Here is a 26,516-nt window from a genome sequence, read left to right as displayed (position 1 = left end):
TTCAGAGGTGGTTTGTCATTGCCTACCTCCATGTCATGACCCTGGTAATCTTTGCTGATCTCCAATCCAAACACTAGCTAGGGCCAACCCTGCATAGCTTCCAAGATCTGATGAGATCAGGCTATCCTGGGCTATCCAGGTCAGAGCGTGTACAGGAACACGCCCCAGTCCAGCCGCAGACCAGAAAAAAGATTGCGTTGTGGTCATATTTTCATGCTTAGTAGAATTGAGAATATCCTGGATACCTTTTGGATTGGTAGAAGCCTTTTGCTCAGTTCTCTGGAAGCCATTCCTGACTTCCTCACCTGTCAGCTTTTTACATGGCGTAATAAAAGCTGAGATAGAGCTGCAAAATCAGTACGCTTTAAACAGTCTTGTAAATCAAATGAGCAATTAGCAGTCACTTTTTAACTGACTGAATGCAAATTCTAAATTATGAGCCACTATTATCTAATAACCCAACAAGTGATGTGAATAAATCCTTCCTAATATGAAAATTACCAGCTCTTGAAATACACCCTTCACCCAGTGTTCTAAACAGAGCTGGGAACATTATGTAAAATGTACTTATGATAAAGTACAGGACTCTGTGTGTGTGTGTGTGTGTGTGTGTAAGTGCATTAGTCCATACTTGTTCCAGCAGATCAGATTTATTACATGAGAAAATTGACACCTTAATAGTCAGTGCTAAGAATTCACAATTTGTTTAAATTTAATAAGCAGACAGGTTTTCATCAGCTTAATTTCTTAGCTCTTTTAAATGCTGTTTTGGTCCAATCTGTGGTTTTTTAAAAAAAGTAAAGCCTTTGATTTACGAATCTCCCTTTCACTTAATTCTCATTTTTTTGAAAATGAACACTGTTGGGTGACTATCTCAGATAATTAATTTGTTGAATAATATCCATGTGTGGCTATTTCAGGTTTGATATTAAATCTCCTTATCTAACATGTGTTATAGAATCAATCAGGGTTTTACCCAGAATTTGGTCATGCCGAGAGAGAGAGAGAGAGAGGTCATGGTAGAATCTGAGACTGATTTCGCACTCATCTTATGCCACTCTCACATTCGTCTTCTCAGCGCTGCTTTCTTCCTATTTCCCAGCAGGAACTCAGTGGCATATTAGACCACATCCCCTAATATTAGCATAGTAGGTCACACACTCATTAGCATATTAGGCCACACCATCTAGGATAATCAAGTGCAAACTGAACTGTGGCAGTAATTTTTCCAGGCCCTGCAGCAATTCTGGCCAGCCAGCCAGGCCCCAGGGAGGCTGCCGCACAGTACATCTGGGCCCTGTGATCTCTGACTGGCTCTGGGGAAGCTGCTGCACAGTGTAGCTGGGCCCCATGATCCTGTCTGGCCAGCCAGGCCCCAGAGAGGCTGCCACATGGCTTGGTTTGGCCCAGCAATTCCCAAGGGCAACATCAAGTGACCTCGAGGGCTGCATACAGCCCTCAAGACAGAGGTTCCTGACCCCTGTCTTATGTTCTGTCTTCATTTGTACCAAAAAATGATTAGTGTTTTTAATGCAGATGCATATCCAAAATCCATCTTCTGTGCATGGATCCCACTTGCTGGACTAACAGTGCAATCTTAAGAACAAAGTTCTAATCCAGTGCCACCTTTAAAACCAACGTTTGCTTTTGTGTTCATGCACCCTTCTTCAGGTACAGTGAAATGGAAGTTATAAGTCCAGATATAGGTGGAGGGTGAGCAGCAAATTAGCATAAGCATAATAAACAGTGTTCAAAAGTTACAAGGACCAAACTGGAATAACAAGCTTGTATCTGAAGAAGTGTGTTTGCACACAAAAGCTTATACCTTGAATAAAACCTTGTTGGTCTTCAAGGTACCACTGGACTCGAACTTTGTTCTGCTGCTTCAGACCAACACCCACCCGAGTGCAGTCCTAAGGACACTTTCCTGGGAGTAAGCCCCACCAAGTAGACTTGAGTAAGATTCTGAGTAGAACTGCTCTGAAAGGCATTGTAAGTCACTTGCCTTCAAGGAATGACATAGACTGATTTCGCACTCACCTTACGCCACTCTCACATTCATCTTCTCAATGCGGCTTGCTTCCGATTTCCCACTAACTGCCCCAAGGCTGCAGCAAGGATCAGCATTTTCATGCAGCAAACAGAAACTGGTTTTTAGCGGTTTATGTTTGCTTCACGAAAACGCCGATCCTTGCTGCAGCCCCGGGGCAGATAGTGGGAAATCAGAAGGAAGCCACACTGAGAAGATGAACATGAGAGTGGCGTAAGGTGAGTGTGAAATTGGTCATATACCTCACTATGATCAGATTGCAAAGTGTAGTTCTCATATTGACTTTGGATTACTATTTAAAACTACTTGCACAGATCCCTTGTCTGTCTGTCTGTCTGTCTGTCCATCTATTGATTGTCTTAGCAAATTTGCAAAGCAAGTTATGCACCCGTTGAAGTTGGCTGTGATGTACAAGAACTTATGCCATATTACACAGGGTAGTACACTGTTGCTCATATGGAACTGATGGAATACTGTAGGTTAGAAGATGGAGAGTGCTTGTTCTGTCAACTGATGCTGAGCTCTTTTAAATTTTTCTACCTGTCAGAATATGGCAGCTGTTCATTCGCCATGTGACAGCAAAATAGTAACTTAGGGTTGCCAGATTGCATTGACCAAAATTTAGAGTAAATCCATGGCAGCTGGGAAAGGAGCTGGGATAAAGCATGATGCAGAAAACATGGTTTTAAAGACTTTAGATTCAATTTCAGACCATTATAAATGTGCAATTTCAGACCATTATGAATCTTTTTATTACAAATCCAGGTGTGTGGTTTTTTTTCTTTCCTGTGTAGGAAGAGCCATTTGTGATGGTTTCAGAAAATGTTTTGGGAAAACCGAAGAAATACCAAGGCTTTTCGATTGATGTCTTAGAGTCCTTATCCACATACCTTGGCTTCACATATGAAATATATGTAGCACCAGATCACAAATATGGACGCCCCCAGGAGAATGGGAGTTGGAATGGATTGATAGGAGAATTAGTGTTTAAGGTAAGGCTGTTACTACCTATTGTCTTAAAATTGGGAATGCTTGAAGCTGTCATTTTTTTGTTGTTGGTTTTGTGTTCATCTTTCCCTTTGTTCTTTCCCCCAAATATAAGTTTGGCTTTCCTATCCAAATATTAGGGTGCTCTTTTACACTTGTTATGTATTATTTTACAGCTATCATTTTTTATCTATCTTCTAATTTACAATAATTAATTAAATATTTAAATTACCCTCCGCCCTCCCCAAGCTGGATAGCCCAGGCTAATCTAATCTCATCAGATCTTGGAAGCTAAGAAGGGTTGTCACTAACTAATATTTGAATGAGAGACCTCCAAAGAATACCAGGATCATGACATGGAGGCAGGCAATGACAAAGAAGAAGACCATAGGTTTTATCTTCTTCCCCCACAACAGACACCCTGTGAGGTGCATGGGATTAAGAGAGTTCTCCCAGAAGCTGCCCTTTCAAGGGCAACTCTTGCAAGAGCTATGGCTGACTCAAGGCCATTTCAGCAGGTGCAGGTGGAGGAGTGGAGAATCATTTCTCCCAGATAAGAGTCCGCTCACTTAACCACTACACCAAACTGGCTCTCTGAATGTCTCTTGCCTTGAAAACCATGTCTGAATGTCTCTTGCCTTGAAAAGCCTACAGGTTCACCATAATTTAGCTGTGGCTTGATGGCACTTTCCACCACCACCACCACCAAGTAAATACTGGCCACTCTTTCTATGTCTTTAGGACAGAAGTGTCAAACTCATTTGTTATGAGGGCCGGATCTAATATAAATGTCACTTTGTTGAGTTGGACCATGTGTACCATGAAACATAACACGAAGTACCGGAGACATAAACTTTATAAAAACGATTTCAGATTCTGAATGGCGGAGCAGGTGAATGACAGCAGGAGGCTTGATTGGATTATGTGTGATATGCAGAGGGGTGATAGGTATAGAATTACCAGCACTGGTAATGAGACAGAAAACCTAGGTCTCAGTTTGGTCCAGGAGGATTCAGTTCAGAAGGATGCAAAGAATAAATGGATATATCTAACATTAGAAACCACAACATTCAAAAACCAATGGGGGAGCATTTAACTTTCCAGGACATTCCTGACCTAAGAATAGCAGTTTTCTTACAAAGGAATTCAATGAGATTATAAAAAGAGACTGCTGAATTGCAACTGATAATGAAGCTCAATGCATCCTCCAGGGCTGAACTGAGACCTATGTTTCCTGTCTTGTTACCAACACCTGCTATTGTCATTTGATATCACACCACTCTCCAAGATATAAGGACCAATGAACTGACTCACGATAGTTCATGCCCTGCCACAATTTTTAAGGTGCTACTGAACTCTAGCTCCTTTCCACTAATAAAGCTTGCAAGCTATACTGCTAGGTTTCTTTCTTTTTCTTCATCTGCCTAAACTGGAAAGGGAAATCTTTCTAAGTGAAATAAAGTGTTGATTTCGGACTGAGCAAAATCTATACAGGTGCTAGTTATGGTAATGAGACAGTTGAAAAAGCAAAGGGGGAGAGAACAAAGGCAGCCAATGAGGGGTGAAGGGAGAAAGGGAGATGTTTTGAACTGGAACATATGGAACCATGAATGTATTTTTAAATACTTAGCCATCTACTTCCATTATTAAACAATAGAAGCCAGTGTTCTAATTCCTGATCAGGGTCTTTTGGGGGAAAAAAAATACAATCCCAGATAGGAATAGAGAAATCTAATTAAAAAGACTTTTCAGAATAAGCCAAATAATTTCCTTTTAATTCTCCTTTCCCCTTATCCCAACATGCCCCTTCTTTTTAACACACATATACCTGTGTATGTGTGTGAAAGAGAGAGAGAGAGAGACAGATATCAAGTCTCAAAAGAAAACAGCAGAGCATGGTGATCTCAATGAAAATTGTGCTTCTCAAAAGAATCCCTCTATCTACCTTCCCACACCCTCCCTCTAAAGACGTGTACAAAAGCTTATACCTGAAATAAAATGTTGCTGGTCTTAAAGGAGCCACAGGACTCAGACTTTGCTTTCTCTCTCTGGGGCTCTCTCTCACTTTTTGCATCCCACCCCCCTTTCTCCCAAAGGAGGGACCACTCTGCCAATGAAGAGAAGAGAGGTTGGGCTTGGACAGAAGCAGGAAGGAGGCAGGAAGCAACAAAGGTGAGCTGCAATGCAGCAGCAGCCCCAGAGAAGAAAGCAGGAGGGAGCCAGTTGCTCATGGGATGGATATGAGCCCTGCAGGGGATGGAGCTGGTCTGTGGGCCATATGTTTGCTACCCCTGGCTTAGGATAACAAAAGAATGGAAGTGAGTCAGCAGCCAACAGGGAACAGTTGAAGGGGGAGAGAGCAGGGTGATGACAGAACATATTCAAAATCCCTCAAACACAGGAACCAACACTGATATATGTTTTTTCCCTGTCGAAGTTTGTCTATAAGTCAAACATGATTGGTAGCCGCTACGTCATTCTTAAGCTTAAAAAGAACTAACTCAAACAATCAAAGTCTGAATTGAATCAACTAATTGGTAGGGTTGCCAGCCCCCAAGTTCCAGTGGGGGATCCTCTGATTTTGGGGGCTTCTTCCCACCATGGAACAGCTGGCTGGAGGGGAAACTCCTCCCCTAAGCAGAGACATCGCTGCACAACATCCCCAACATGAAGCTGTCGCCTGGAAATGACATCATTGTGATGGGAACGTCGCATGGAGGACACTCTGGTTTTGGAGCAAACTCTATGGTTTAAGCCCAATTTAACCATAATGTTTGCCACCGAAACCCGAGTGTCCCCATGTAACATCTCCGCCCAACCCAGAAAACCTCCCAGATTCTCCCACTGAACCAGTGAGGGAACCTAGCAACCCTACTAATTGGCAAATTTACATTTGTCCTCCCTTTGTTCTTTTTAAGAAATCCAACTTTGACTTTGACTTTTCATCCAATTTAAAGACTTTTTTTAACAGAAATCAGTTTCAGATCAGGATAACTGATATATGATCTCTGTAGTCTGCTTTGCCAATTTCTTGCAGCAAGTGCTGTGTTAGCCTATGCTCTTTCTGTAGACATTTCACACAATCCAGATCTGGTGTCACTAACTGTAAAAGTGCATGATGAAAGCTAAGGAGCTACATCTTTCTGTTGTTTCCCACTGAGACAATGGTTCACACTGCCATGATCTACCTTACAAGCAAGAAGAGGGGAAAGGGAAAGCAGAGAGTGAGCCAGTGACACCAAACACTGCCTCCAGGGCCAGGAAACTTCAGGGTGACAATGGCCTCTGTCTGTGCCCACTAGTTTTCAGAAACCTCCAGAGCAGGAAATACTGTGGGACAAAATTAATCTATTTTCAGCAAGGGCAATATGATCCCTTCATTCAGACCTGCATCCAATGATCTTGTGTAATATTGTGCCCCTTTGGCACAGTGGACATCAATATGGTTGGTTCTCTGCATCAGAGAAATGTGCCTATTGAGTCCACTGTGCCATCCTTGCAGCACAAACTCCTGGGAGTGGGATTTGGCCTGGGGTGGGATTGCACTCCCCAATTACATTGACTAATGCTAAGCAGCCAGCCCATAAGCAAGGCAAACCATTCTTGGGAAATTATGACATGGCCTTAATGACTAACATATTGCATAAATAATGCACAGCACTTAGGGAGAAATGTTGATAACTATGAATAATAACTGAGCTATACGATCAACAAAAAATGTTTTATTGATGGCACAATAACGTTTACGTTATGTAGATGTGCGAATTGAGTGTGTGCTCTCTAATCTGTAATTAATAAACCATCCTCCTGTAATTAATTCTGCATTAAATGTTTACTACCATAAATAAATTAAACAAAATAAGCATAATGTATTCACTGCTCAGTTCCCATTGGATCCACAGCATATTTTGCCTCCCTTGGACTGAATTCATGCAAAATGCAATGCTCATGTCAAACCTGGACATAGCAACTAATGTGATCATTATTTAGGGATGATAAGCAGGTTTCTAAGGGAATCAGCTTATATTGGATGAAGGAGTATGCATATAAAAATCATTTCAGTACTATGTTGGAAAATCGGGAAGGGCATGAGTACTGTTTATAGAAAATATTGGGCATCTTGTTATTCTGGGAAGTCATTCCAGAAATATCAGAACAGTACTCCTGATATTTATTCAAATTAATCATACCTTTCCACATAAGAACATAAGAGAAGCCATGTTGGATCAGGCCAATGGCCCATCCAGTCCGACACTCTGTATCACACAGTGGCCACAATATATATATATATATATATATATATATATATATATATATATATACACACACACACACTCACACACGATAAAATATACACACTGTGGCTAATAGCCACTGATGGACCTCTGCTCCATATTTTTATCTAACCCCCTCTTGAAGCTGGCTATGCTTGTAGTCGCCACCACCTCCTGTGGCAGTGAATTCCACATGTTGATCACCCTTTGGGTGAAGAAGTACCTCCTTTTATCCGTTCTAACCCGACTGCTCAGCAATTTCATTGAATGCCCACGAGTTCTTGTATTGTGAGAAAGGGAGAAAAGTACTTCTTTCTCTACCTTCTCCATCCCATGCATAATCTTGTAAACCTCTATCATGTCACCCTGCAGTCGATGTTTCTCCAAGCTAAAGAGCCCCAAGAGTTTTAATCTTTCTTCATAGGGAAAGTGTTCCAAACCTGTAATCATTATAGTTGCCCTTTTCTGCACTTTTTCCAATGCTATAATATCCTTTTTGAGGTATGGTGACCAGAATTGCACACAGTATTCCAAATGAGACCGCACCATCAATTTATACAGGGGCATTATGATACTGGCTGATTTCATTTCCAATTCCCTTCCTAATAATACCCCACATGGTGTTGGCCTTTTTTATTGCAATCGCACACTGTCTTGACATTTTCAGTGAGTTATCTACCACGACCCCAAGATCTCTCTCTTGGTCAGTCTCTGCCAGTTCACACCCCATCAACTTGTATTTGTAGCTGGGATTCTTGGCCCCAATGTGCATTACTTTGCACTTGGCCACATTGAACCGCATCTGCCATGTTGACGCCCACTCACCCAGCCTCAACAGATCCCTTTGGAGTTCCTCACAATCCTCTCTGGTTCTTACCACCCTGAACAATTTAGCGTCATCTGCAAACTTGGCCACTTCACTGCTTACTCTCAACTCCAAATCATTTATGAACAAGTTAAAGAGCATGGGACCCAGTACTGAGCCCATTGGCACTCCACTGCTTACCGTCCTCCACTGCGAAGACTGCCCGTTTATACCCACTCTCTGCTTCCTATTAATTAGCCATTTTTTGATCCACAAGAGGACCTGTCCTTTTACTCCATGACTCTCGAACTTACTAAGGAGCCTTTGATGAGGAACTTTATCAAAAGCTTTCTGGAAGTCAAGGTAGACAATATCTATCGGGTCTCCTTTGTCCACATGTTTGTTCACCCCCTCAAAGAAATGTAATAGGTTAGTGAGGCAAGATCTTCCCTTACAGAACCCATGCTGAGTCTTCCTCAATAACTCGTGTTCATCAATGTGCCTACTCATTCTGTCCTTGATAATGGTTTCTACCAACTTTCCCGGTATTGAAGTCAGACTGACTGGCCTGTAGTTACCCAGATCTCCTCTGGAACCCTTTTTAAAGATGGGGGTGACATTTGCTACCTTCCAGTCCTCAGGAATGAAGGCAGATTTCAATGAAAGATTACATATTTTTGTCAGGAGATCCACAAGTTCAACTTTGAGTTCTTTCAGAACTCTTGGATGTATGCCATCCGGACCTGGTGACTTATTAGTCATGTGGAAATTAAAATGAGGGAGGGAAGGACAGGCCCCTAGCTGATTGGTACCATGCTGAAACTGTCTTAGGCAAATGCCTAAAGAAGGATGGGGCAGAGAAGAGCTCTATAAGAAGAGAAAGAGAACCCCATATTCTTAGCACTGACATTGAGAAAACCCATCCGATAATAGGAGAAGTGAGGATTTTCCTGACAGTTTTAAGAGCTTAAGAGTTAGATATATCTATAGCTTTAAGCTTATGGGTTAGGTACATCTAGAACTATGAGGTTTCTGAAGTACCCTGATTATAACCAATTCCAGGTTAGAAAATTCCTGGAGATTTGCAAGTGGAGCTTGAGGAGGATGGAGCTTGGGGAGGGAATTCAGTGGGTTCAGTTCCACAGAGTCCATCCTCTAAAGCAGCCATTTTGTCCAAAGGAACTAGAGTTGTGATTCTGGGAGATCTCCAGGCCTCAAGTGGAGGTTGGCATCCCTGCTTGATTCCCAACCTGTAAGAACTTTAAAGATCAAAACCTTTGATTTGGCCTTGAAGATACTGACGCCATATTCATCTGATGAGATCTTTCTCTGAAAAATCTTAAGGAGGCAGTCAGTAATGTGTTTCTCCCCCTCAGCACCAAACACCATTGACCTCTATTATCTGTTGATACACTTAACAGCAGCTTTTGTTCATCAGGCCCTTACCCTCTTGTTCTGTTTCCCTGTCTCGTTCAAGACAACACAACCACTAGGCAAGCTGCCAACATAGATCCTTCTCATGCTGAGTGCAAGCTGTTCCTGAGAAGTGGCCTTCTGTTTTATTTACTGCGTGCTTAGCTTGGTTCCCTGTCAGCGCTGGGTCACAGGGAGACGAACCAACCCCAAATGGAGTACTATGTGTAGGAACTCGGTTGGGTATTGTTAGCAAGCTGCAAGAACTGTTGGATAAAGACCCATGGTATTGTACTGTAAGGACAATAGGACTTGTTCACTGTTGGTGTTGCACTAGGAGTCTCAGGGTTGCCAACCTCCAAGTAGTGCCTGGAGGTCTGTTAGGGTTGCCAACCTCCAGGCGGGGTGGAAAGCAAGCTGCGAAGCTCCATGCCAAAAATACCTTTTGAGTCTGTTGGAAGCAATGCAAAGTTCTTTATAATAAAGTTTCAAAACACTGACATAGTACTTGTAGCTTTCTCTCATACACCAGTCCAGTTGCTCACAAATATGAAGCGCACCGGGATCCAGCAATCTTTACATAGAACACAATCCACAGTCTTCACAATTGGTTTACACTGGTCCCAGTGCAGTGAATTACAGAAGTATATTTACAATACATTTCTCATCCCAGTGCAGCAGCAGACAAAACTTGTATGCAGGTCCTGTTTCACTGGCTGCTTTTTCCAAGTTCTATTTTAAAAGTTTGACATGCAAACATTAAAAACAGGTAACCAACCTCCCAAAGTTCTGTGGCTATACAGATATGCAATGCCCACCTTATATAAATCCAGAGCAACTTCACCACTCAGAACCATGCACTCTCTATGCTCCCTTATGCTTAGTCAGCATTGCAACCCTTCAAATGTAAACCTAAAAAAGCCCTGATCCTCCAGGTGCACTAAATTAACATTGGCTCATACCTGTATGTATTCATTCACTAACCAACTCGTGACTTGACACTAACCAACCTCCACTGGATGAGTCTCCTATAGAAAAATTCAATTGCAGTTTTTGGCACGGAGCTTCACAGCTTGCTTTCCACACTCCAGTCCATGTGACTATTTTGGGATTGCTGAACCTCAAGGTGGTGGCTGGAGATCTCCCAGAATTGCAGCTGATCTCCAGGCTGCAGAAACCAGTGCCTCTGGAGGAAAAGGCTGTTTTGAAAAGTAGACTCAATGGCATTATATCCCCACTGAGCTTCTTCTACATGCACTGCCCCCATATATCCAGGAATTTCCCAAGCTGAAGTTGGCAGCCCTAAGTCTTGGTGCAAGATGCAAAGCAAGAACAGATAGGAAGGTCTGGAGGTTAATGCAGGAAGATCCTGCTAGGCAAAGGATCAGCTGTTGCACTGGTAGAAGCAGTGGAAACATTTATAACCAGACCAAGGAGAACCAATGGGCCAGAGAAGAAGTGGAGCCATGCTAGAGCCTTGAGCAGATAATGTTGCTTAGTCTAACCTGTATTCAGCTCAAAGGGGTGCCTACATATGCAGAAGGACCCTGATTTGAAGTCCTTGAGATAGCCATAGTTTTGCAGACCAGTTTAAGGAAGGGATTTCTGAAAGGGTTTCAAGATGTTTGCTGTGACCATAGTCAGTATTATGTACCAGTCTGAGAGACGCAAGTCGGGCAACATAGTTTATTGCATGGTACAAACACGAGGTAAGAGAGAGAACACGCGGGCCGGGTCCCGCATATATACAGCTCCGGAACTATTCACCCTGCTGGCCAGTCCAATGCTGGCCAGCCGTATTTCCCGCCACTCACTGTGATTGGCGGATGACCAGCGCTCTTCGCGGAGGCATCTGGTTGTCACCTTTGCCTCCGCGGCTTTAGCGGACTAACGCTTTATCGATGGTACGTTATAACGAAATGGTCGCGCTGTCTTGAATGATGGCATTCTATGAACGCCATACACTACACTCCTCCCCCCTTAGTTAGTAACATAGTCCTGGAGGTAGGCGGGAGGCCGGCGCTCTCGAGTCGAACGTCGGGGGGTGGCCTGCGGAGTCGTGGTGGCTTCGGGCCCCGGCGTCTCCTCGGGAGCCTGAGCATCCGAGTGTTGCTGGCCGAGTTCGGGGGCTTGGTTTGGCCCTGCGGGAGGGGGCAGCGTCATGGATGGCGGCAGGGTTGTGGTAGGCTCCTCGGGTTGGGCTGCCCCCCTTGCTTCTGTGGGTGCTTCGGGTAGGGTCCTGCGGCGCATCTGGTCGATGTGCCGGCGTAGGATCTGGCCCCCCTCAGTGGATACTTCATAGTGACGGGAGCCCACGACCCGTAGCACCCGCCCAGCCACCCACTCGGGTCCCGAGGCGTAGTTGCGGGCGAACACTGGATCCCCGGCAAAGAACCCCCTGGCTGCCTCGCGGACCTCTGGGGACCCTCGTGTGTCAGAGGCTCGGTCGGGGTGTAGTCTGTCTAGCCTTGTGGTGAGCTTGCGCCCCATGAGGAGCTCTGCTGGACTGATCCCTGTGACAGGGTTTGGGATGACCCTGTTGTCGAATAGGAATGCGGCCAGCCTGTGATCCCAGTCGCCCTGCACGATCCTGCCCAGGGCCTCTTTGGTGGTGCGGACCATCCGCTCGGCTTGGCCGTTGGTGGCGGGGTGAAAGGGGGCCGACCTGATGTGCCTTATGAGGTACCTCTGTAGGAAGGCCTGGAACTCTCCCGAGGTGAAGGCGGCCCCGTTGTCCGAGACCAGGGTGTCTGGGATGCCGTGGGTGCACAGGACCCAGCGCAGGGCTCGGATGGCGGCTGCTGAGGAGGTGGATGCTACAGGGAGGACCTCTAACCATTTTGTGTAGGCGTCCACGATTATAAGGAATATCTGCCCCTGGAATGGCCCCGCGAAGTCTATGTGGAGCCTGGACCAGGGTTTCCTTGTGGTTTCCCACCTTGTGGCCGGGGCGCTGGGTGGGTCCGGCCGCGATTCCTGGCACGCACTGCATCTCCGGACCCAGTCCTCTATTTCTCTGTCCATCCCCGGCCACCACACATAGCTCCTGGCTAGGGCCTTCATCCTCACAATGCCCGGGTGCGTTTCATGTAGTGATGCAAGGACCCTTTTCTGAAGGGGAGGGGGAACCACCACCCGGCTCCCCCATAGCAGGCACCCCTTGTGGGCCGCGAGTTCCTCCCGCCTCATTTTGTATGGTTTGAACTCTCCCCCCAGGTCCCTCTCTGGCCACCCCCTCACCACCCAGTCGAGCACCCTCGCTAGGGTTTTGTCTTTCCCTGTGGCCTTTGCCACTTCGGCAGCGTGTATGGGCTGGTCAGGGAGTGCCTCTATGGACATCACCTGGTGGGCTGGTGCTGGGTCGGGCCCCGTGTCTGGCAGCGGTAAACGACTGAGTGCATCGGCATGGCCCATCGCCTTGCCCGCCCTGTGTACCAGTGTGTAGGTGTATGAATTTAGGAATTGGTTCCATCTCAACACCCTCTGGGACAAGATTTGGGGGGTTTGACGGTCTGGGGCTAGCAGACCCAAGAGAGGCTTGTGGTCGGTCGCTATCGTGAACTTGCGACCGTACAAATAATCGTTAAATTTGTGAACCCCTGCTACGATCGCCAGGGCTTCCTTGTCTATTTGAGCGTAATTACGCTCCGCTGACGTTAAGGTGCGGGAATAGTAGGCGACCGGTACCTCCCGGCCGTCCGATAGTTGGTGCCCCAGAACAGCGCCCACCCCGTACGGCGATGCATCGCATGCCAGAATGACCGGAAGGCGCTCGTCGAAGTGGTGAAGCACCGCGTTAGAGACCAGGACGTCCTTCACTGCCTGGAACGCAGCGGCTTGCTTCTTCCCCCACACCCAAGGAGCTTTTTTGTCCAGTAACCGGTGTAGGGGTTCCGCGATGGCCGCTTTGTGGGTATGAACGTGTGATAAAAGTTGAGCACCCCCAGGAAGCTCTGTAGCTCCGCTTTACACATGGGGACCGGGGCTTGTACGATGGCCCTGGTTTTCTCCTCGGTCGGGTGGATTCCCTCTGCGTCCACGGCGAATCCTAGGAACTCCACCCGCGGTACCCCCAGCAAACACTTCTCCCTCTTCACCTTAAGTCCAGCTGTTTGGAAACGACGGAGCACCTCCCTGAGACGGTTGCTGAACTCCTCAGGGTTCGGGGCGGCGATTAAAACGTCGTCGAAAAAGGGCTGGACTCCTGGGATCCCTTTGAGGAGAGCGTCCATTATACTCTGGAAGATCCCCGGAGCTACGCTGACCCCAAACTGTAGCCGGTTCACCTTGAACGCCCCCCTATGGGTCACAATCGTCTGTGCCTCGGCCGTTTTGGTGTCCACCGGAAGCTGCTGGTAGGCTTGTGCCAAGTCCAGCTTCCCGAAAATTTTGGACCCCGCAAGGGCGGCCAGGATGTGGCTGACAACCGGCACTGGGTAGGGATTATCCTGGAGCGCCTTGTTGATTGTGCACTTGTAGTCGGCACAAATCCTCACGTCCCCATTCGGTTTGACCGGAGTCACTATGGGGGTTTCCCACATGGCGTAATCGACCGGCTCTAGGACCCCTTGTGCTACTAGGCGGTCCAGCTCAGCCTCGATTTTTGGTTTTAGGGCGAAGGGGACTCTCCTTGCCTTAAGCCGGGTTGGTCTGACCGTAGGGTCGAGCGGCAGGGAAATGGCCGGGCCCTTGTAGCTACCCAACGACCCGTCAAAAACCTCTGGGAATTCTCGGCACACCTCCCCGAACCCACCGGCTATGGCCGTTTGTGACACCTCAACTCTGATTCCTAAGGGGCCGAACCACGTGAGGCCCAACAAGGTCGCCAGTGGTCGCTTGACTACCAGGATATCTAGCGGGCCTCTGAAGGACCCTCGCTCCACGTGCACCCTCGCCCACCCCGCGATCTGGACCGGGTTTTTCTGAAAGTCCCGCAGTACAAAGTCGGCCGGCCGCAGCTGTCCTTTGTAGCCGGGGTGTAACTGCCTCAGGGTCTCCTCCGCAATTATGGAGATGGAGGAGCCCGAGTCCACCTCCATGAGGCAGGGGGCCCCCTCTATGCGGACCGACACCTTAATCTTGTTGGGGGTGGCCAGGGGCAGGTTCAGTACCTGTAGCGTGGTGGAGGCCGTGGAGTGGGACTCGGCGGCCTCGTGGTGCGTGGTTGGCCGCGGGCGGTGGGACTTGGCTCGGCAAGCCCGCGCTATGTGACCGGTCTTCCCGCAGCTCCTGCAGTCCCAGGTCCTGTACTTGCAGTCCCGCCGGTCGTGGGGGTCGCCGCAACTGGCGCAGTTCGCTCCTTCGTTGTTGCGTTGGTTCGATCTTTCGTTCGCCCGGGGCCGTTGTGGGGCTCGGGAGGCTGGTCTTGTAGAGTGGTGCAGCTGGAGCGCTTCTCCTTCGTCCTGGTGATGGGGGTCCAGCTCCTCGTGGTGGACGGCTTCCGACTTGGCCCTGGGGAACGTCCGGGAGGTGCGCTCGAAGGCCACGGCCTCGCTGAAGGCGCCCTGAAGCGTGAGCTCTTCCTTTGCGAAGAGCTTTTGCTGGAGCCTCTCGTCGCGGAGGCCCCAAGCGAACCAGTCGGCCAAGGTCTCTTCCAAATTCGGGAAGTTGCAGCTTCCGGCGATCTGGCGCAGGGCGGCTAGGTAGTCTGCAGCGGATTCTCCCTGGGCCTGGTCCCTCTTGTGGAAGAGGAACCGTCGGGCCACCCGCGACGGCTGCGGCAGGAAATGGCCCGTGAGGAGGCGGACGACCTCCGTGTACGTTTTCTCCGTGAGGCGGGCGGGCGCCGAGAGACCCTTTGCGATCTCGAAGGTGGCGGCCCCGCAGACGCTCAGGAGCACGTCCCGCTTCATGCCGTCCTCGGTTACTCGATTCGCCCTCAGGTAGCAATCGACCCTCTCCGAATAGGATTCCCATCCCTCGGGATTCGTATGGTCGAAAGCTTCGATGTGACCGGTGTTCCCGCTGGGACTGGCCATGGCGGCGGTTGTTGCGAAGTAGCGATTCAGCGATGAAGCGACGGGACGACGGGTTGCCCGTGAGTCTCCTTCGTAGCCCTTGCCGAAGGGCTAAGATCCCACCTTCGTCGCCACTATTATGTACCAGTCTGAGAGACGCGAGTCGGGCAACATAGTTTATTGCATGGTACAAACACGAGGTAAGAGAGAGAACACGCGGGCCGGGTCCCGCATATATACAGCTCCGGAACTATTCACCCTGCTGGCCAGTCCAATGCTGGCCAGCCGTATTTCCCGCCACTCACTGTGATTGGCGGATGACCAGCGCTCTTCGCGGAGGCATCTGGTTGTCACCTTTGCCTCCGCGGCTTTAGCGGACTAACGCTTTATCGATGGTACGTTATAACGAAATGGTCGCGCTGTCTTGAATGATGGCGTTCTACGAACGCCATACACTACAGTCAGGTTAAGCAGTTTCAAGGTGCACATTCCACAGATTGTCTTTTGGGACGCCTGCATGGATCTGAGCATTTAAGGCTCTGCTGAGACATCAAATTACGCCTGCACACAAATGTTGTGGAAAATAGTCGTATTTGCATGATGGGCTGCTGAAAGCACCTCACTGAGGAGGCGTGTCACATCTCAAAGGTGCCACCACAGGAGATGTATCGCAGGAGGTGGCAGTTGCTATGGCAAGTACAAATTTTCTGCGTTAAAATAGAGCAGAGCTTTGTGCGGTGCACCTGCATGGCATGTTCTCTAAGGCGTGTGGGAACTCCCACTTTCCACAGTTCCCAGTGAGACTCAGATCACCCTCCTCTTGTTTGTTTAGTATTCCAGCTGGGAGTATTCATAGGGTGGTTGGCTTGTTAAAATTATCCTATTTTAATGACAATTACTCAGAAATAACCAACTATTCAGAAATTAAAAAGAGAGCTCCTGTTGAAGTGAGCTGTTGCTTTAGTTTTCTCATTTCTCCTGTAGCCTGACCTGTTCTTCTTGGCTGCCAGCCTCTCCTTTGGTTTCTCCTTGCTGCCCTAAGGGGCTCTGGCTGCATAAGCAAATAACAGGCATCAGTTTGAGTGGAAGTAAGCAAGGTAGTTAAGGAGACAAAAACCCTGCTTAGAACAAGCCACGTGGAGAAGACTGCCTCTTCCGTTCTGTGGAGTAGAAAACTGGAAGTTGTGATCCTCACCCACCCCCCGGCAATTTTCAGAAGATGATCTGCACATTTGTGACCACAAGGTTAATACTGCTTGTGAGAGCAGATTGCTTGTTGATTGGGTTTTTGTAGAAGTGAACAGGAGAGGAAACGCCAGCATAATAAACACATGGTGATTTACAGTGCTGTCCTAAGTAGAGTGACACTTTTCTAAGTCCATTGAAGACACACTGTTTAGGATTGCACCTTTTAAAAAACAACACATTTACATTGATGATGGAAAGTTCTATCAAGTGGCAGCCAACTTCTGGAGACCCAAAAGGATTTTCAAGGCAAGAGATGAAGTAATTTGCCATTGTCTGCCTCTGTTTAACAACTCTGGACTTCCTTAGTGGTTTCCTATCCCAAGTACTAAGCCTTTAATTATTGATTTTTAAATTGCCATATTAATGTCATGCTATTTTTAAATCGATTGTTTTATTTTGTTGTTGTGAGCTGCCCTGAGCCTGCTTCGGTGGGGAGGGAGGGATATAAAATAAATAAATAAATAAATAAAATATGTCTAACTTGCTTAGCTTCCAAGATATGATGAGGAGGGATGGGCACAAACCAAACCATGAAGCAAAATTCATCACAAATTTTGCCCTTATTATGGTTCATGAACAGAAGTTCATGACAATTCTACCATTGCAAACTTCCATGGTTCATGGTGACTTGTGGATGGAGCAGGAAGAGGTTTAAAAGGACTCCTGCTTTCTGTTTCCTGCAAAAGCCACAAAAACAGCTGAGCAGCAAGGAAGCACTCCCTGCCGCTCAACTATTTAAAGGGACTGAACAAGTCTGAAACAGCAAGCTGCTCCCCGTCACTCAGCTGTTTCTCAAGCTTTGTGTGAACACTGTTTAAAGGGTTTCAGTCCCTTTCAACAGGATCTGAGGGACCAAGAGCCACAAACTTCCTGGTTTGGTTTGGTTTGGTTCATGGTTCAGCCATGTCCAAGAACCAAACCAAACAGCATTTTCCTGATCCATGCCCATCCCTAGTGGTGAGATCAGGCTCTCCTGGGTCATCCAGGTCAGGGCTCCATTTATGTTAGAATAACAGAGAAAGTACCCATGATAGTAATTCTGCCAATTTCTGGGATTCTGTTAGACATTTGCCCATGTGGATGAATTTCCTTGAGATGTGAATTCCATGTTAGGAGAGGTAACCTTTCCCCTTTCCCTTCCTCCTCCCTAGTCACAGGGTAAGTTGATTCCCTTTTTCCCACAGGCTAAACAATGGTGCTAAAGAGCTGATTTCCATTAGGTAATAGGGAGGAGATTGGCAACAATTAGCTCTGTGATCTACACCTATATTAGTCTCACACTACAACTTCTATTTTAGAGCAGTGTTAAAAAAAAAAAAAAGACTAATCCAGTCAAGAATCCCAAATGGCATTAATTGTTTGTTTTGTTATTGATGCCACTTTTCTAGCTGACAATAAAGATAAGATTTATTTGAAAACAAAAAAAGACAGGGGTGACTGGTAAAGGCTATGAGGCGACAGTGATAACAAAATGGCCTCCCTTAGTGTTGCTGATGATCTTGAAAGCTTCTGTGATATCCACTGGGGAAATCTCCTTTTCTCTACACAAACTTAGTGTACTACCTAACGATCATGGCCAGATAGCACCAGATTTTGTTTGTCTCTGATCAGGCTGGACAAAGATTCCACCTGCCAATTTTGTAATTTTATATTTGTACACATATACGTGTGTACCAGTATAGGATACACTTTTTGCATCTGATAAGTGGGCTGTAGTTTACATGTCATAAGAAATCTTTATTAAGTAAATCAGTAAGAAGTATATCAGTAATAACGTGAGAAGTGTATCAGTCTACCCTTGTACCTTTACCTAGCACAGAAACAAGAGGATGAATTGGAAGTATTGAAATCATTGGGAATGATGTTGTTGACATATATTCTAAAAAGATTATATCATTTGTAATATAACATGAAGCTTCATGTTTACAGTAGCAAAATAGCATTTACAAAGGGATATTAGATGTCTCTCCAATATAACCTACTGCCTGAACAGTGTTCAAAATGTACTTAAATTTAGTTAAAGGGGAGAGAAGGAAGATTCTAACTTTTGTTCCACATGTTTAACTGCACAATTACAGAACTGTAATAGTCACAAGACCATTTCAGTTCATCAAAATCAATGGAAAAGTCAAATTCCACTATATATGAAATAGCTATGTCAGTGAACTCTTTCATCTTTTAGTCTGCCTTCATTTCCAGGTAACGTAAGAGTAAGGTATATCTGGTGTCTAGAAAAATGAACTATAAAAGGTAATCAAGGGAGCAGAGCATGACCCATGGCATTAGAATTCCCTTGCTGCACCCAGCTTTCTTCCTGGATTTGAGTCCTTTGCAATTGCAGCACATCAGTAAAAAGAGTTTTATTGAGGCTGTCTAGCAGCTGCTCTATGGTCCGCCGTATGCCCTAGCATCGTGTGACATGCCCCAGTTTCAATTCTACAATATGCTTGCACCAGTGATCCCTTTGTGACACTGGAAGAAAAGCATATGGAAAACTGAAGCTAAAATGGGCCTGCAGGTATACTTCATAGCAAGCTATTTCATGCGAAATGCATTTGTAAGTATAATTCAGGCTTCTAAATTGTCAGGAGTTTTTCTTCTCTTTTTCATAAATAGAACTTCATGCAGCTGAATAGCTGAGATGAATTTGCAAATGCAAAAGCCATTATCTCTCTCTGCTTACACATTTAGCAGCTCAGGAGCTGCTTCCTCATGATGTAAACTCAGATCGCTAAGGATCATATGTGAATACTGCAAATCTGGGCTGATCACATGAATGTTTGTCATCAAATCATTACTCTCCCAGTGGGGTGGTAATTGGTTGGCAAAGATTCACAAAATTAGTTTCACCTGTATAGTTGCAATATTCACTCCCAGTTTTCCGCGTGTGTGTTACAGGGGGTGAGCTAATGTCATATGAAGCATCTCTGGTACTATTCCACAGGTGTATTAAGGAGCCATAGTTACAGCTAGAGATAGTAGAGTTACCAACAATGTTCCCTCTAAGCTGTGGAGCCTTGTGAGCAAAAATTCTACCCTGTTGAGCTACTGGCATTAAACTTGTGAACTACTGCAGGGGTGGCCAATGGTAGCTCTCCAGATGTTTTTGCCTACAACTCCCATCAGCCCCAGCCAGCATGGCCAATGGCTGGAGCTGATGGGAGTTGTAGGCAAAAAACATCTGGAGAGCTACCGTTGGCCACCCCTGAACTACTGCACCAATTAGTTTGCTGTGGGGCTATTTTTCCTGAGCTGAAACAAAATTGTGTAAGCTGGAGGCTAAAACTGTGAGTTACTAGCTCACAGTAACTCAGCTTAGAGGGAACACTGTTTGCCAACCTCCAAATGGGGCCTGGAGTTCTCCCAGGATTAAAATTGATGTCCAAGGAACAAAGAACAGTTCCCCTGGAGACAGGGACAGCCCCACCACTAAGCAAACTAGGTGACTGCCTAAGGCACCGGCCTTCTGGGCAACCCCCCTTGTGATTCAGTGACATTATCAGTGCAGAGGGGGTACCGGAAGTTAGTCTTGCCTAGGGTACCAGACACTCTAGGGCTGTGGCCCTACCTGGGGAAAATGGCAGCTCTCTTGGGATCATACCCTGCTGAGGTCACTCCCCTCCCCCAGCTCCACCTCCAAATCTCCAGGAATTTTCCAATGAGTTGGCAACTCTAAGAGGTAGAATCAAACCAAAATGTAGTCTGGATTGTACAAACATTGTTGTGTTTCATAAAATGTGCCCCCCCTTGTTGATTATTGCAGCCTTTGTGAAAGATATTGGCTGCCACAAAGCCTCTTTTTGGTTCAACAAGGTCCAGACCAATAGTTAATACTGATACCAGGAAAAAAAAAACTTGAAATCCACCCTGGGAATGAATGTGTGTCAGATCATTAACATTAGCTGTGTTAGTCTGTCCTTAGCAGCAGAAAAGAGCAAGAATTCAGTAGCACTAGCAAAATTTGTGGCTCGCTGTAAGCTTTCATAAACAATGATTCACAAAAGCTCATACCCTGCCAGAAATTTTGTTAGCTTTTAAGGTACTACTGGACTCTTGCTCTTTTCCAGGGCATTTTTTGTAGGAAAAGCCCAGCAGGAACTCATTTGCATATTAGGCTCATTTGCATATTAGGCCACATATTAGGTCAAGCCAGCCAGCACTGCGTTCCTGTGCCTTCCTGCTCCAAAAAAGTCCTGCTCTTTTCTACTGTACCCAAACCACTTCTTTTGTGACACAGTTTACAACTGAAGAAATCATAAACATAGCCTATGCGGACTACTTCTACATTGCCTTAACTCAATCATGCTATGGAAATGTTCTATACAGCTTTTATGGTTATTCTTTTTATTATGTTTTTATTGTATTGTTGGTGGTTTTTTAAAATATTTGCAGTTTGCATCTCTGTGAGAAGGTGGACTATAAATGTTAAGTAAATAAATGCCTGGTTGACCTGTCAAGGTAAAGTAGGTTGTGGAGAGGAGCATCCTGTTGGAAGTAATGCAATATGGACAGACAACATCCATCTTTGGATGCATAGCTGAATGTGAAAATCCATCCATTTACTTCAATGGGATGCACACCCCCATTGATATTCTGCTCTAGTTAATCGTGTCTATCAGTTTACTACTTAGATTATTCAAGGTGAAAGTCTTGCCATGCAGCAGTAGCAGACAGCAGAACTGTCAGTGCAATATGGCAAATCCTAGCTGCTTGGGCAACAGAGTAATTCCCTTTTTCTCTTTCACTTCCCTTCACCTTGAAGCTGGACCAAATCTGCGAGTAATGGCTAGGGAGGAGGTAACATTTCCACACTTCCTGAAATAGTAACTTTCACTGTGAAATCTGAACCTTACATAAATTTGGAAGGTGGGGACACTGGAAAATTCTCCCAAAATCTACTCAAGGGCTGAGATCAAACAATGGCTACTAGGATCATTTCAGTATATTAGGAAGCAAATCTCTCTGTGTATGTGATGAACTGATATGCTAATAGCTCACTGTTTGGTGGTGGCTTCTACGTAATGTGGCTATTACATATCTATAGGCCCAAATCAGTATTCCACACTTACAAAGGGCTAGTCCATTGCAATATATGTTCATCATTCCTTTGATGTCTCTCTTGATGTTTTATGCATGTTGTTGAGACAAATAGTGCATTATTCTGCTACTCCAAAAATGGCATTGAGTAAGACTCCAACATTAGCTATAGAAGACTTGTGTTTTTATTATGGACATCTTAACATCTAAATATTGACAGGGTTGCATGTATTTTAACTCCCCCACCTCAAAGAAGCACTTAGCAAACCTTGGCTTGTGTAAACAGCTGTTTTGCTGATTAATTTTGACAGGGTAATGATAGGCATTTTTACATTTCCACTTTCCAGTTTTTAGGTAATTTGACTATATTTGCATACCATTAGCATTGTTTCCATTCTGGAGTTCAGTGATGGAGTGGCAGTCATAGCTTTGCTTTGCACAAGTCCTGCTTATCCATAGTGTGGTCACTGGGGCTCCATGCCGACTAAACGCAGGCCAGTCCACTGGGATAGTCAGAGCAGCACTAACTGCTAATCAAGATACAGTCAGATTTTGCCAGTCTTCATTTGCTTGCGTATAAATTTGAGTTAAGCACCAAATGATGTACAATCATTTTTTGATAAAACACCCTTTTCCAGAAATAGATATTTTTAAACAAACAGTTCCTTCAGTTACAGAAACATGAATTGAATATTAACTAGCAGATTTGATTTTGCTTACACAAATAGTTCATTATTCTACAACCCATTTTTAACCCTGTGAAAATTATTATACTTATTTTGTTCTCACAGAGAATAGATTCAGAAAATCCCCACCACTACCAGAATTGACTGTGGCCCAGTTCCTGCTTTTGTACGGCTACTGCCAAAAAACCTGCTTGTACATGGTAGGGACTCCATGTTGTGGCTAAAAGCATGCAAGTGGTACTCTTGTGGTTGTCCAGATCACATGATTACTTCCCATGGCAAGCTATACCACATGAAGACTATTGGCACTGATACAACGTTTGTAAATAATGAGTGATCCAAATAGAGCACATGATTGCCACTTGCATACGTCACCACTGCTTTGAGGCTGCAATTCAATTGCAGCAGCTCCTGAACAGTTATATATTTTTACAAAATGTGTATCCCACCCTTCTGCCCTTAGAAGGGCTACTAAGGGATCTAAGAATTTAAAACATACATGATAAGAACACATTCTGAAACCATTAAAATTAACCCGTTGAAGAAGAAGATGATGATGATGAGGGTGATGGTGGTGATGATGATGATATTGGATTTATATCCTGCCCTATTCTCTGAATCTCAAAGTCTCAGAGTGGTCACAATCTCCTTTACCTTCCCTCCACACAAGAGACACCCTGTGAGGTAAATGGGACTGAGAGAGCTCTTACAGAAGCTGCCCTTTCAAGGACAACTCCTGTGAGAGTCATGGTTGACCCAAGACCATTCCAGCAACTTGTAAACACATTTCACTGAAACAAATTAAAATACATACAAAAAGATAAAACAGCAATTAAAACATTGGTTTGGAAGCAGGGAACACTGAGGGAAACCAAATGAAACAACACCAAAAAAGGTCTTGACTCAGTGGCAGAAGATGGCAACAGAAGGGAACAGATGAATCTCCTTGGGGAGGGAGTTTCAGCATTTTGGTGCCATGACCAAGAAGGCCCTCTCCTGGATTGCCACCTGCCAAATCTCAGAAGGTGGAGGTGTCAAAAGCATTGTCTCCAAAGATGACAATAGTGGTTGAGCAGGTTCAGAAGGTGATCTTTCAGGTATGTTGATACTAATGTCAGATGTCATTATAGAATGGACAATGCAGCAGAACATGTTCAATAGGCTCTGCTTTCTCTGTATGTCATAGGCAAAGCTGTTGAGGGAGCTGGACATGATGGTATCTGCCTTCCAGAAGGGCTGAAGGTAGAGCATTGAAGTGTGCCAGGATAAAAAAAAATCCTATATTTGGAGATCTCAAGGAATCTAAGATACACTTCTTGGTCATTTGGTTGAGATCAAGTGTAGATCTACTCTAATCAATATTCTGGCTGCAGTATTCTGTACCAGTTGAAGTTTCTGAACACTTCTCAAGGGTGGACCTATGCAGAGCACATTGCAGTGATCTAATTTACACTTAACCAGAGCATGCACAGCTTTGTGACTTTGCAGTAGCTGTGTTGGTGGAGATTTCTTTAGCAGCACGGTATAGTGGTTGGAATGTCACCCTACGATCTGGGAGACCAAAATTACAACTCACACACTCCTATGGAAGCTTTGAGTCAACCATTTTCTCTTTGCCTAATCTAACTCACAAATATGGACATATCTACCTACTTCCTGTTTATGGGTCTATGTATGTTGTGTTTTAATCATCAATATCTAATTCTCATCACGGTCATATATGTGGATACTTAAATCTGGAGACTGTAGCCATGAACAGACAAGACAGATCTGCCTACAAACCTGAGAAAAGCCTCAGGTTTGCAGAAATCCTTTTTTTTTAAATGGTGAGGTTAAAAAAATACATAAAATAACAAAAGCAGAGCTCATGGGCTTGAATAACTTCAGTAACTGTGGCTAGGCAACCTAAACAGTGTGGCCAATTGAAACCTTGGTTTCTGTCAGTCAGAGGCAGATGCCACCTTCAGAAGGCCTAGCTTTTATAAACGAAGCTGTCACTATGGGGAATATTTATTTATTTATTTGGGTATTTCTATGCTACCTCTTCAGGGACCTGAGGAGGCTTACAATTAAAACAACATAACACTAAAAAGAAGAAGCCCTTAAAATCAAGCCGTTGGGCATAAACAGCATAAAAACTATCCATAGTACAAAAGCAGACCACTTTAAAACCTGGACAGATTAAACCTCTAATTAAAAGCCTGGGTTGAGGGGTGGGGGGCAGGGAACGTGTTTTGACCTGGCACCTAGAAGAAAGTAAATTGGTGCTAGGTAAGCCTCAAAGGAGAGATTATTCCAGAGGCAAAGTGCCCCCACATAAAATCCTATGGTCTAGTCTCTAGCCTTGTCATGAATTTTATTATAGGGTTGCCAACCTCCAGGTGGTGGCTGGAAATCTTCTGCTACTAAAACTGATTTCCAGGTAACAGAGATCAGTTCACCTGGAGAAAATGGCTACTTTGGAAGGTGGGCCTTATGGTGCTATATTCCATTGAAGCCCCACCTTCCTCAGGTTCCACCACCCAACATCTCCAGGTATTTCTCAACCCAGAGCTGACAACCCTGTCCATGAGGGAGGATATTGGTTCCTGCTTGTAACCTGGAATCCAGGAAAGACACCTGAGGCTAGAAAAGGGAAAGCAGTTTTCAGCTAAAAAGGTAAAGGTAGTCCCCTGTGCAAGCTCCAGTTGTTTCCAACTCTGGCGTGATGTTGTTTTCACAATGTTTTCACGGCAGACTTTTTACAGGGTGGTTTGCCATTGCCTTCCCCAGTCATCTACACTTTCCCCCCAGCAAGCTGGGTACTCATTTGACCGACCTTGGAAGGATGGAAGGCTGAGTCAACCTCAAGCCGGCTACCTAAACCCAATTTTCACCGGGATCGAACTCAGGTCGTGAGCAGGCCCTGAATCAAAGCCAAGGCAGAATCTCTTTTAAAATATATATATATCTCCATTATCCTGTGCCACTTCAGGTGTGAGCTGCATCCCCTTTTTTCAGATGATGAGGAGGCATCACCTTCATTAGACAGAAGTGAAAGGATATCCCCAGGGGCTGATACACTGATTGAGCAGTTCTGTAGTTCACACATCCTCCTTGTACTTTGCACAACCCTCACCCCTCCCTTCATCTTCTGATAAAGAACCTTGCACAGTTTTAATTACAGACAAAGCTCATTATTTCAAATGATTCAAGGCCTCATGTATTTAAATTTCCATTTTATAGGGTTTTTTAAAAAAAGGACAGTCACTTACTTGGTATTTAAATTTCTTTTTTTAATCATTAGCGTGACTGTCTTTGGAGGGTTTTTTTAACTGAAATTATAATTGCACATGTGAAAAGAAAGTTAAAATAACACCTACTGAAGTTGTGACTGCTGTCTCTGGAGACACACTGAGCAATATGCGGGCTAGATGAAGGGATATTAATAGTCTTCTTCATATCTTAAATGGATCTTGAAGGAACAAAGACAAGGTGGTTGATATGTATGGGACAGGTAACCATATGGTACAGCAGTTTCATTTTCAAGTGCTATTAAACATCTGCCAGCAAAGGAAGAAGTTCATTATTCTGAAATTACTTTGCAGCCTCAATATCCACAGTACAAATAAAAACCAATCAAATAGATTTGCTCTTTTGCCATAACTTTGTGTTCAGTGTTCTAGGTGTTCATTCATTTCAGGTAGGAGATGTGATTCTTCCAAGTAAGATAGATGTGCATGTACAGGAGGCAGAGTGATGAATGAAGAATCATTTTAGTCCCTAATCTGTTGCATATGCAAAAGCATTGAGTCAGATGATTAGTCCATCAAGGTCAGTATTGTCTACTGAGTCTGGAAGTGGGTCTCTAAGATTTCAAGTAGATAATGGAGATTGAGCCTGGTGCCTTCTACAGGCCAAACAGATTCTCTAGCCCTCAGAGTTCTTTTTTAAAAGGTATGTATTATGCTGTCATTACAATGAGCCAGGAGGGAAGGTGGCATGATGCAACCGTAGAGCTGCCAACTTCCTATTGGGGGTGGGGGATCTCTTGCCCTGGAGGGTTCCAACCTGCCAGCA

At 45.2% G+C, this 26,516-nt stretch overlaps 1 protein-coding gene across 3 annotated transcripts in view; it reads left to right on the top strand.

Annotated features, from left to right (window-relative positions):
• Nucleotides 1-26,516, top strand: part of GRID2 (glutamate ionotropic receptor delta type subunit 2) — a 1,226,781-nt gene that overhangs the window by 960,511 nt on the left and 239,754 nt on the right. For 2 of the 3 annotated variants that reach the window (XR_009555818.1, XM_060247052.1), the window contains exon 10: nt 2,845-3,042. The exons of the other annotated variant lie outside the window; for it this stretch is intronic. Coding sequence is in view for 1 of the 2 variants with exons in the window: in XM_060247052.1 (XP_060103035.1) it covers nt 2,845-3,042 (198 nt within the window). In the remaining variant the exon portion in view is untranslated. The remainder of the gene's footprint in view (nt 1-2,844; nt 3,043-26,516) is intronic. 3 annotated transcript variants of the gene reach the window in all.

Source organism: Heteronotia binoei, chromosome 9 (assembly GCF_032191835.1).
Source record: "Heteronotia binoei isolate CCM8104 ecotype False Entrance Well chromosome 9, APGP_CSIRO_Hbin_v1, whole genome shotgun sequence".
Classification (NCBI taxonomy): Eukaryota; Metazoa; Chordata; class Lepidosauria; order Squamata; family Gekkonidae; genus Heteronotia; species Heteronotia binoei.
The sequence above is the reverse complement of the archived record's forward strand: the minus strand, read 5'-3'. Positions and strand labels throughout refer to the sequence as shown.